Here is a 13,110-nt window from a genome sequence, read left to right as displayed (position 1 = left end):
ACTTGCAGTTTCTCAAGTCGCTCCTGAGTCGGAAAAAAATTAATACATTTATTATTTTACTCTGTTTATTATTACATTTGTTATTTTACTGCATTTATTATTATTATTATTATTATTATTATTATTATTATTATTATTATTACATTTATTATTTCACTCTATCATTATTAAAAGGATACATAAGCACATTTACATTGAAGAAGATGAAAATAATGATTTGATCAGAGTTGAACAGTCATATATTAAATAACAGTTTGATGCAAAGATTCAAAAACATTTAAACTACTGATGTCTCAATTAATGTAATTTTATTGGTATCTCGGCTTATACTGGAGTCAATTTTCCCCCATTTTTTTTGTGGTAAAATTAGATGCCTTGGCTTATATTTGGGTCAGCTTATACTTGAATATATATGGTATGCCAGATTAATTGATTGGTTGATTGGTTGCAGGGGGAGAAGGGGATTCCCTCTCCTTTGTAGATCATGCTCAGTTCCACCCCGAGTCCCGTTTGTCATTTCTCTTGTCTGTTTCTTCTCCAGACCCCTGGTTGTGACGGGATCCTGGGCTCCAACCGCAGCCTGGACAGCTGTGGGGTGTGCGGCGGAGACCACACTCGGTGCAAGCTGGTAGTAGGCAACTACACGGACAAGGACGTGCCCATTGGGTACCACCGCATCTTGGAGATTCCGGCCGGGGCCACACGGATCCAGGTCAAAGAGATGGGTGTTAGCCCCAACTATCTTGGTAAGTGATCTGACTGTTCATGGATCTGACTGTAGATTTCACTGTAAATCTGCCAGTTTGTCTAGGGCAGTGATGGCCAACCTATGACACGCGTGTCGGCACTGACACGCCTAGCCATTTTTACTGATACACTGCTGCATGCAGATTGATTGGATGACTATGTCTTTTGTGGCCAAATTTGGTGTGATTTGGTCCAGTGGTTTTGTTGTTTACTCCATGGGAATTATGCACATTACATTATCATTATATCATTCTATTATTGTTCTATTATTATTGTAGTAGTATATTATCATATTATTTCTCTTATATTATTATTATATTATTCATTATTCATGACTACATTGAAATTAGAGAGAAATCAGCGTGGAAACTGCAAGAGGTACCATAGATTGTTGTACATGGAAATAATGGTAGTCAGTAGTTTTTGATTTATTAAATAGTTATATATTACAATTATACATTTTTGTTATGTAAACTATACATATTGTGAAATTATGGTTTTTGTCTCGAAGTGACGCACCACCCAAGTCATGCTAGGTTTTTTTTGGTGAATTTTGACACACCAAGCGCAAAAGCTTGCCCATCATTGGTCTAGGGTCTCTAGGATCAAATCCACTCTCTCTCCTTCCAGCCCTTCGGAGCCATAATGGCAAATCAATCATCAATGGAAACTGGGCAGTGAACCCGCCAGGCAGCTATGAAGCAGCCGGCACCGTTTTCGTCTATAGCAGACCCGGGAATGACAAGCGGGAGGGCGAATCCCTGGCTGCCGACGGTCCCACCACGGAGCCTATAGATGTGTATGTGAGTACGCAATTGTGGAGGGAGGGGGAATGGGGAAGCCGGCATTGCTCATTGGTTTGGTTTTTTAAAAATAAAAAATCACATTTTTTGAGTTAAGCGCATTCATGCTAACACAGCAAAAGTGCATTCAGCTTAATGAAGTATAGCACGTTCAGGCTAACATAGCCTAATGCAATAATAATAATAATAATAATAATAATAATAATAATAATAATAATAGTAATAATAGCAACAACTTTATTTTTGTATCCCACCTCCATCTCCCAGAAGGGACTTGAGGCGGCTCACATGGGGACCAGTAAAATAACATTATAACCACATAAAACAACATAAAACAACATCAACAACAATTTAATTCCCGAACAGTAATAATTACTGGAATTCAGAGGGTAGGAGTTTGTGCATAGAACTTCCGGGTAGGACTAAGGGCAATCATAAATAGCGCTGGAAGGACACAGTCAACCTAATGCAGAAAAACCATATACAGTCAAAGCAGTAAAAAAAAGTGCATTCAGCCTAATGCTGCAGAGTGTATTCAGCTTAAGGCAGCTAAAGCATTGTCAACTGATTGCAGTAAAAGCATATTTATCCAAACCCAGTAAAAGCATCTTCAGTCTAAGGCAATAAAAGGATATTCAGCCAAATGCAGTAAAAGTGCATTCAGTCTAATGCAGTGAAAGATCATTCAACCTAATGCAGCTAAAACACATTCAGCCTAATGCAGTAAAAGCACATTCAATTTAATGCAGTAAAAGCACATTCAGCCTAATGCAGTAAAAGTGCATTTAGTCTAGTGCAGTAAAAGCACATTCAACCTAAAGCGGTAAAAGCACATTCAACTGAATGCAATAAAAGCGCAGTAAAAGTGGTAAAAGCAAATTCACCCTAATGCAGTAAAAGCACTTTCAGCCTAATGCGGTAAAAGCACATTCACAGTAAATGAATGTGCAGAATGTGAAATAAGTTTACTGCATTTTCTGAATGCAGTAAAAGCACATTCAGCCTAATGCAGTAAAAGTACATTCAACCTAATGCAGTAAAAGCACATTCAGCCTAATGCAGTAAAAGCACATTCAATCTAATGCAGTAAAAGCACATTCAACCTAATGCAGTAAAAGCACATTCAGCCTAATGCAGTAAAAGTGCATTTAGTCTAGTGCAGTAAAAGCACATTCAACTGAATGCAATAAAAGCGCATTCAGCCTAATGCAGTGAAAGTACATTCAGCCTAATGCATTAAAAGTGCATTCAGCCTGATGCAATGAAAGCACATTCAGTCTAATACAGTAAAAACACATTCAACCGAATGCAGTAAAAGCACATTCAACCTAAAGCGGTAAAAGCACATTCAGCCTAATGCATTAAAAGTGCATTCAGCCTGATGCAATGAAAGCACATTCAGTCTAATACAGTAAAAACACATTCAGCCGAATGCAGTAAAAGCACATTCAACCTAAAGCGGTAAAAGCGCATATAGCCTAATGCAGGGAAAGTACATTCAACCTAATGCAGTGAAAGCACATTCAACTGAATGCAATAAAAACACATTCAATCTAATGCAGCTAAAGCACATTCAGCCTGATGCAGTAAAAGCACATTCAGTCTAATGCAGTGAAACCACATTCAACTGAATGCAATAAAAGCACATTCAGCCTAATGCAGTTAAAAGCATGTTCAGTTTAACCAGGAAATCCTATTCAGTTTAACTCAGAAAAGTGCATTCAGCCTCGTGCAGCAAAGAGATTCCCCATGCCCTTCTGCCTTGCCTGAATGCCTTCTTTTTCCCTTCCCTGACCGCTGCAGATGATCTTCCAGCAAGACAACCCGGGCGTCTCATACCAGTTCTTCCTGGCCTCTCCTCCCTCGGAAAGCCCTCGCCAGGAGCAGCCCCGGAACCCTCAGCAAGAGTTTGGTGAGCAAAGCCACCTCTTTCCCTATGTTAATGGGAGCAGGGCCTTTTCGGTTGCGGCTCCATCATGGCAGAACAATCCTCGAGATTTGGCAGCTGCTAAGGTTACTTTCTTTCTGGTGCCCAAACATAGGGGAATCATAGTTCTCAGTACACATGTGCATTCAGCCCTCTGTGTTTGCTGGCTTCTATTGGTGTTGGATCTTTCTTGTTGTATATGTATTTAATAGTTTTGTGTTTTATCTATCTTGTTTTAACTGTGTTGTACCCTGCCCCAAGCAACAAGGAGAGGCAGATAACGACTGATGATGATGTTGATGATAGTAGTAGTAATAATAATAATAGTTGGAGCCCTTGGTGGCACAGTGGGTTAAAGCCTTGTGACTTGGAGGTTCGGTTGCTGACCTGAAGACTGCCAGGTTTGAATACAACCCGGGGAGAGCACGGATGAGCTCCCTCTGTCAGCTCCAGCTCCATTCGGGGACATGAGGGAAGCCTCCTACAAGGATGGTAAAAACATCAAAACATCCGGGCGTCCCCTGGGCAATGTCCTTGCAGACGGCCAATTCTCTCACACCAGAAGCGACTTGTAGTCGCTCCTGACACAAAATAAAATAAAATAAAATAATAATAATAGTTTTTGTGATACTAGCCTCTCCTCGTGGCTTGATTCAGGACATAATATAGTTAAAACACATCACTATAAAATACATACCACATTATCATTATCATCATCATCATCATCATCATCATAATACCTCATGACTTGAGATGGGCCATAACACAGTTATAATACAAAGTTATAATACCACTATTGTGTTGTCAAATAAAAGCATTTGACAACACGACGATGATGATGATCACCTATATATATATATCTCTTTCTCTGATTCCCAACCAGGTGCCTTGACGGTGGTGTCCCCCGGCCACACACACGAATCCCCAACTAGCCATCTGCGACCCGTATTACACAATTCCCAGAGCCACGCTCCGCCACGCCTCCCCGTCCCCTCCGGCCAATCGGGACGAAGCCGTGGGGTGCCCCCTCCGCCGGCCGGCCAATCGGGACGCAGCCCTGGGACCCTGCAGCGGAACGTCCGCGTCCCCCCTTTGCCCCCGCCCCCGCCCCCAGTCCAGCATCACTCCGAAAACCCCCACGACTTCTATTGGCGGCGGACCGGCACCACCGAGTGTTCGGCCACATGCGGAAAAGGTAAGTCCATTCTATTATGGATTGATGATGATAAATGGAAGAGTTACCTGCAAAACAATTACATGCCACTCAGGTTTGCAGAACAAAAATACAGGAACTTTACTGACTTCAAGAGATCAAAAACAGTAGTATTTACAGTGGTCCCTCTGGTCATTTACAGAAGTCCATAGTCATAAATGGTCCACAGTCTCAGCAGCAAAACAGGCCTCAAAATAGCAAGGCCTCTCTGAGTACACACTGTTCTCTGGCAGTACTCAGCTAGCACTGAAAAACTTGTCCAAACTGGCTCTGCAGCAGCAGAACAGAAACAGTAACAAAATCAATCCCCAGGTCTTTTGCAGGCTCAGGTTTGCAGAACAAAAATACAGGAACTTTACTAATTCCAAGAGATTAAAAAAACAGTAGTATTTACAATGTTCCCTGTGATCGTGTATAGAAGTCCACAGTCATAAACAGTCCTTTCTCAGTCCATAAATCTGCTTCAGAGAGGAATACAGTCCTGGTTCTTCACCTTCGTTTCTCAGCAGCAAACAGGCCTCAAAATAGCAAAGCCTCTCTGAATACACTGCTCTCTTTATCAGCAGTACTCAGTCAGCACTGAAAAACCTGTCCAAACTGGTTCTGCAGCAGCAGAATAGAAACAGTATCAAATTCATCCTCAGGTCTTTACAGGCTCAGCCCATTGGCTTCATGCACTTCATTTTCCAGTTAACACACACAGCATAGTGCCTTTAATAATAATAATAATTACTATTATTATTATTATTGACACAACAACATTGTATGGCACAGCAAACAAGATAGATATGGTGGACTTTGTATCACAAAATCACAAGTCAAACACTTCCCAAGTGTCTAGGACTGTGTGATGTATTTTCGAATGATGCGTGCAGATCCCAGTAGGGTTATTATTATTGTTGTTGTTGTTATTATTATTATTTGCCGATACATCACACAGTCCTAGACACTTGGGAAGTGTCCGACGTGTGGTCAAATTCAACAGCCAGCAGAATGTCTGCTGTGGACTCATCTTGTTGTGTTTCAAATAATAATCCTCAGCTGCTGTAAGAAAATTGCACAGACAGACTACAAACAGAGGCACAACTATGTGGCCCAAATGATTCATTGGAACTTATGCCTCAAATACCACCTCCCAGCAGTAAAGAACTGGTGGGATCACAAACCTGCAAAAGTATTGGAGAATGAGCACGCAAAGATACTGTGGGACATCCGAATCCAGACTGACAAATTTCTGGAACACAACACACCAGACATCACAGTTGTGGAAAGGAAAAAGGTTTGGATCATTGATGTCGCCATCCCAGGTGACAGTCGCATTGACGAAAAACAACAGGAAAAACTCAGTCACTATCAGGACCTCAAGATTGAACTTCAAAGACTCTGGCAGAAACCAGTGCAGGTGGTCCCGGTGGTGATGGGCGCACTGGGTGCCGTGCCAAAAGATCTCAGCCGGCATTTGGAAACAATAGGCATTGACAAAATCACGATCTGCCAACTGCAAAAGGCCACCCTACTGGGATCTGCATGCATCATCCGAAAATACATCACACAGTCCTAGACACTTGGGAAGAGTTCGACTTGTGATTTTGTGATACGAAATCCAGCATATCTACCTTGTTTTCTGTGTCATAATAATAATAATAATAATAATAATAATAATAATAATAATAATACTTTATTTATATACCGCCCTATCTCCCGAATGGGACTCAGGGCGGTTTCCAATCATAAAAGCAACACATTACATTGCAGCGTAATTGCACATTATTAAACAAAATAAAACTATACAATTAAATAGCAATAAATAACACTTATACAACCTGATCAAGGGGCCTTTGCAAACCATGACACATTCCCCCCGGCAGGAAGCAGCCAGGCTTTGAATCTGCAAGGCCTTTCAATGCTAATCAAGCTGGCCAAATGCAGCATTCCAACAGACAGACTGTTCTTTCTCCCACCCTGGACATTATTCCACAGGTATATATGTAAACCCCACTTGCCTAGTTTCCAACAGACTTCATTATTTATTTATTTATTTATTAATTTAATACATTTATATCCCGCCCTTCTAACCCCGAAGGGGACTCAGAGCGGCTTACAAATTAAATTTACATACAATATTATATTATTAGCATAGCACAATACTGGCAATAAATTATTACATTGTACTATATAAATATATTGTAATATTATTATTAATATTACATGTAATATATAATATATAATTAACATTATATTGTATTATTAGTATTATATTGTATTACAAAATAATATTAATATTATATGTATATACAATATATTATAATATTATATATTATTGTAAAATATATTTATTTATTTATTTATTTATTTACAGTATTTATATTCCGCCTTTCTCACCCCGAAGGGGACTCAGGGCGGATTACAATGAACACAGATATGGCAAACATTCAATGCCAACAGACAAACAACATATATAGACAGACACAGAGGCATTTAACATTTTTTTTCCAGCTTCACGATTCCGGCCACAGGGGGAGCTGTTGCTTCACTGTCCACTAGTGGTTGTACTTCCTCACTCCTTTATTCATGTTTTGCTGGCAGTTTTTATGATGTTGTAAATTAGTTAAATTAGCCTCCTGCATAAAGCGTACCTAAATTTCCCTACTTGACAGATGCAACTGTCTTTCGGAGCTGCATAGGTCAACAGCAAGCCGGGCTATTTAATGGTCGTGGGCTTAACCCGACCCAGGCTTTGAACTCATGACCTCTCGGTCAGTAGTGATTGATTGCAGCTGGTTACTAGCCAGCTGCGCCACAGCCCGGCCCTATATATGCATACTATACTATATATGTATACTATACTATATATGTATTACTGATAGGTAACTTCATAATCCCTGAGGATGCCTGCCATAGATGTGGAAGAAACGTCAGGAGAGAATGCTTCTGGAGCTTGGCCATACAGCCTGGAAAACTCATAACAACCCAGTGATTCTGGCCATGAAAGCCTTTGACAACGCAATAATAATAATATTTGTTCTTCCCAGGTTTTTGGCAGTCGGTCTACAGCTGCGTCTCTCGGGTTTCCCAGGAAGAAGTGGGAGATGACAAATGCCACCTTATTCCCAAACCTATTGTGGCCGAAGAGGTTTGCAACACCGAGCCTTGCCCGGCATAGTGAGTTTTTACAAAAATTCACTGTGAAAAATATAAATAATGCTGCTGCCCTCTGTCGGCTCGGAAAGCCCACGACACCCCTTCCGTTCTACACTATTAGCAAGAATTAGGAAGAAGTTTTCAGCCAAGCACCAGTCGTTCTGATGGTATTGTTTTTCTGGTGTCTGTTGAAAACTTCTGTTGCATTTCCCCATTGCACAAATGGCTTCGCAACCAATGCACCAACCTTCTGATGAGCACCTTTCCCCCAACTTCTCCAAACACACACCGTACTCACAGAGCACACCTTGTACATGAAATGAGTAGGCCAACCAGGGAAATCCACTGAACCATTTGGGTTGAAATCTTAGATGTCTCTTATCCACAGGAAGTACATATCCTGGCAATGGAGTCTGTGGATTTTAGACTAATTGAACTTTGACTTGGTCATGAGAAACAGTCTTGTTCATATAAAGTCCAGCTCCTTGTCTTTGTGCCTGTTCCATGGTTTCTTTGGCAGGGCTTGGATTAGCTCAGTGGTTCCCAAACTTATTTGGCCTGCTGCCCCCTTTCCGGAAAAATATGACTCAGCGCCCCCTGGAAAGGGGGCGTGGCTTAGAGGGGTGGGCGTGGCTCCTGCTCAAGAGGGCGGGCTGAGCCTCTCCCCTAGTCCAAGATGCAGGGCTGCGAGGGGGAGGGGGAGGTGGGCAGGGCCACAAATGGGCGGCCAGGATTGGGGTGGGCGGAGTTATGAGCTCTGAGGCAGGGCTGAGCTTCTATTCCTGTCCTGCGGTGCCTGCCAGGACTCAGGGGGCGGGGCTAGAGGAGGGGGTGGGGCCTCTTCCCAAGTGCCTGATGGGGCTGAACCTCTATACCCCGCCCCTCTGTTCTAACAAGTGCCTCAGGGGAGGGATACAGAGGCTCAGCCCTGTCTCGCGCTCTTGGGAAGAAGCCCCACCCCCACCCCTAGCCCCGCCCTTTAGTCCTAAAAGGCCTCTTAAGAGAGGTATAGAGGCTCAGCCCTGTCTTGGGCTCATGGGAAGAGGCCCCGTCCCCGCCCCTAGCCCCGCCCTTTAGTCCTAAAAGGCCTCTTAAGAGAGATATAGAGGCTCAGCCCTGTCTTGGGCTCATGTGAAGAGGCCCCGCCCCTAGCCCCGCCCTTTAGTCCTAAAAGGCCTCTTAAGAGAGATATAGAGGCTCAGCCCTGTCTTGGGCTCATGTGAAGAGGCCCCGCCCCCACCCCTAGCCCCGCCCTTTAGTCCTAAAAGGCCTCTTAAGAGAGATATAGAGGCTCAGCCCTGTCTTGGGCTCATGGGAAGAGGCCCCGCCCCCACCCCTAGCCCCACCCTTTAGTCCTAAAAGGCTTCTTAAGAGAGGTATAGAGGCTCAGTCCTGTCTCGGGTTCTTGAGAAGACGCCCCGCCCCCACCCCAGCCCCACCCTTTGGTCCTAAAAGGCCTCTCAGGAGAGTTATAGAGGCTCAGTCCTGTCTCGGGTTCTTGAGAAGAGGCCCCGCCCCCACCCCAGCCCCACCCTTTAGTTCTAAAAGGCCTCTCAGGAGAGTTATAGAGGCTCAGCCCTGTCTCGGGCTCTTGGGAAGAGGCCCCGCCCCCACCCCAGCCCCACCCTTTAGTCCTAAAAGGCCTCTCAGGAGAGGTATAGGTGCTCAGCCCTGTCTCGGGCTCTTGGAAAGAAGCCACGCCCACTCCTCTAGCTCCACCCCTGGGTGTCCTTAGGTGCTCAGCCCTGTCTCCGGCACTTGGGAAGAGGCCCCGCCCTGCCCCTGGCCCCACCCCTGTGTCCTAATAGGTGCCATCACCGCCCCCCTGGATCTCTGCAGCGCCCACCGGGGGGCAGTAGTGCCCACTTTGGGAATCACTGGGCTACAGGCTTGGTAAGAGCTGTCTGATAGTGGAATATGCTTCCTCTGAGTCTAATGGGGTCTCTTCCTCTGATTATAAGCAGAGGCTGGATGACCATCTGTTGGGAGGGCTCGGATTGTGTCTTCCAGCCTGCCAGAACGGGGTTGGACTGGATGGCCTTTGGGGTCCCTGCTCATGCCGTTTCTCCTTTGTTGCAGCTGGGACGTGGGCGAGTGGTCGGCCTGCAGCAGGTCCTGTGGCCTGGGCACGCAGCACCGCCAGGTCCTCTGCCGGCAGATCTATGCCAACCGCAGCACCATGGTGCACCCCCAGCGCTGCGGGCAGTTGGAAAAGCCCAACGCCACCCAGGCCTGCCAGGTGCAGGTTTGCAGCCACTGGGAAATCCACACCAACTGGAGCTCGGTAAGGGAGCTGCATTGATTTCTGCTTATTATTATTATTATTATTATTATTATTATTATTATTATTATTATTTATTTGGATTACTTTTTTAATGTTTCCATTTTGGGCCGGGGAGGGGGTTAATAAATCAAACATATGCATCCTAGGCAGTCTTTGGGTACAAATCTATTAAACTGGAAGCGAAAGGGATACCCAAGGGTTGCATTTGCCCCACTCTCAGATAGGTAATAACAATAAGGATACAAAATAATAATATTATAGTAATAATAAAGGTAAAGTAAAGGTTTCCCCTGACGTTAAGTCCAATCATGTCTGACTCTGGGGGTTGGTGCTCATCTCCATTTCTAAGCCAAAGAGCCGGCGTTGTTTGTAGACACCTCCAAGGTCATGTGGCAGGCATGACTGCATGGAGCACCGTTACCTTCCCGCCAGAGCGGTACCTATTGATCTACTCACATTGGCATGTTTTCGAACTGCTAGGTTGGCAGGAGCTGGAGCTAACAGCGGGCGCTCACTCTGCTCCCGGGATTTGAACCTGGGACCTTTCGGTCTCCAGCTCAGTGCTTTAACGCACTTCGCCACCGGGGCTCCTATAGAAATAATAACAATACAAAATAATCAGACATATGTATTCTAGGCAATGTTTGGGTTCAAATCTATTAAACTGGAAGTGTGAGGGATACCCAAGAGTTGCTTTTTCCCCACTCTCAGGTAGGTAATAATAAGAATACATAATAATAATAATATCAACAGCAACAACAACAACAGCAACAGCAATAACAACAACAACAATATAATACTAACACAAAATAAATCAAACATATACATTCTAGGCAATATTTGTATTCAAATCTATTAAACTGGAAGCGAGAGGCATAACCAAGGGTTGTATTTGCTCCACTCTCAAGTAGGTAATAATAAGAATACAAAATAATAATGATGATGATGATGATAATAAATCAAGCATATGCATCCTAGGCAATCTTTGGATTTAAATCTATTAAACTGAAAGTGAGAGGGATACCCAAGAGTTGCATTTGCCTCACTCTCAGGTAGGTAATAATGATAGTAATAATAATACAAGATAATAATAATGATATTGTAACAACTATAATAATATGATACATAATAATAATATAAAATAATATAAAACAATACTTATAAATAATAATACAAAATAATAATTAATAATAATTTATTGCCCACCTCTCCTTGCAGGGTACAACATCGTCAAAGCAAAGAGATAAAACACCATCATATTGCAAGATTATTAGTGAATTGTAACCTGTCTTTTTAGCTCTGTGTGTATCTTGCAATATGATGGTGTTTTAGCTTTGACCATGTTGTACCCTGCAAGGAGAGGTGGGTAATAAATTATTGTTAATTACTTTTTTATTTTATTTACTTTTTTATTATTATTATTTTGTAAGTATTGTTTTATATTATTTTATATTTTATTGTGTCATATTATTATAGTTGTTATTTATTATTATTATTATTATTATTGTGTCATACTATTATAGTTATTATAATATCATTATTATTATGTGTCATAGTATTATAGCTGTTATTATAATATCATTATTATTATTTTGTGTTATTATTATCATCATTATTACCTTTCTGATATAATAATAATAATAATAATAATAATATAAAAATAAAACAATAGTACAAAATAACAGAAAATAAATAATTATAATTACAATAGTACATTTATTATCCACCTGTATTTGTGGCTCCAGGTGAGGTCCAACATCATTAGACACTATTCAAATGCAAGATACGCAGAGTTAAAATGCAGGTTGCAATTTATTGGCAAATGCAGATTTAATAATAATAATAATAATAATAATAATAATAATAATAATAATACATAAATATAATGTCAGCCTTCTACCTTTGCCGTGGTAAGGGGTGCATGATATTGTGAAATTTAAAAAACAAACAAATATAAATGTTTTCAAGCCAAGTTTAACCCAGATATAGGATGAGTGAGTCCATGGGAAAGGGATCTCGGAGTCTGAGTAAGACCCCCAAGAACATGAGCCAGCAATGTGATGCAGCAGCAAAAAAGGCCAATGCGATTCCAGACTTCGTCAGTAGGAGATAAAAAGTAATCTCCCCAAAGATCAGTCCTGGTGGGAGTGATGTATTTGCTCCCGATGATCCCAACTTCTCTGCTCTCCTTGCCCGTTTGTAGTGCTCCGTCCTTTGTGGCATGGGCCACCGGACACGCCGTGTGCGCTGCGTCGGCAACGACGGCGCCTTCTTGAAGGACAGCGACTGCCCCAGCCGCCACCGGCCCAAGACCAGCGAGGCCTGCGACATGGGACCCTGCGTGCGGACCTGGTTCTACAGCGAGTGGAGCAACACGGTACCTCTTTCTTGATCTTCTCCAGCCTTTCCATCCCTCCTGGCCCCTTTCTGCTTGGGTTCAAAGCATAGAAAGAGACCCCAAGGGCCATCCGATCCAACCCCATTCTGGTATATGGAAAGACACAATCAAAGCCCGCCCGACAGATGGCCATCCAGCATCTGAGTTATAGACTCCTAGTGTTGGGAGGGACCCCAAAGGCCATCCAGTCCAAATACCATTCTGCTATGTAGGAAAACACCATCAAAGCCCTCCCGACAGATGGCCATTCAGCCTCTGCTTAAAGACTTCCAGAGGAGACACTATTATTATTATGATTGACACAACGACGTTGTATGACACAGCAAACAAGATAGATATGCTGGATTTCGTTTCACAAAACCACAAGTCGAACACTTCCCAAGTGTCTAGGACTGTGTGATGTATTTTCGGATGATGCGTGCAGATCCCAGCAGGGTGGCCTTTTGCAGTTGGCAGATCGTAATTTTGTCAATGTCTATTGTTTCCAAGTGCCGGCTGAGATCTTTTGGCACGGCACCCAGTGTGCCCATCACCACCGGGACCACCTGCACTGGTTTCTGCCAGAGTCTTTGAAGTTCAATCTTGAGGTCCTGATAG

The 13,110-nt window shown here is 42.9% G+C and overlaps 1 protein-coding gene across 4 annotated transcripts in view; it reads left to right on the top strand.

Annotated features, from left to right (window-relative positions):
- adamtsl4 (ADAMTS like 4) overlaps positions 1–13,110 on the top strand; it is a 131,551-nt gene that overhangs the window by 100,234 nt on the left and 18,207 nt on the right. For all 4 annotated transcript variants that reach the window (XM_062964805.1, XM_062964804.1, XM_062964803.1 and 1 more), the window contains exons 9-15: positions 542–746; positions 1,378–1,550; positions 3,354–3,462; positions 4,361–4,672; positions 7,723–7,852; positions 9,911–10,115; positions 12,319–12,492. In XM_062964805.1, the coding sequence (XP_062820875.1) occupies positions 542–746; positions 1,378–1,550; positions 3,354–3,462; positions 4,361–4,672; positions 7,723–7,852; positions 9,911–10,115; positions 12,319–12,492 (1,308 nt within the window). The remainder of the gene's footprint in view (positions 1–541; positions 747–1,377; positions 1,551–3,353; positions 3,463–4,360; positions 4,673–7,722; positions 7,853–9,910; positions 10,116–12,318; positions 12,493–13,110) is intronic.

The sequence above is a fragment of the Anolis carolinensis genome, unplaced genomic scaffold (assembly GCF_035594765.1).
Source record: "Anolis carolinensis isolate JA03-04 unplaced genomic scaffold, rAnoCar3.1.pri scaffold_14, whole genome shotgun sequence".
In the NCBI taxonomy this organism is placed as follows: Eukaryota; Metazoa; Chordata; class Lepidosauria; order Squamata; family Dactyloidae; genus Anolis; species Anolis carolinensis.
This window is presented reverse-complemented; position numbering and strand designations above follow the sequence as displayed.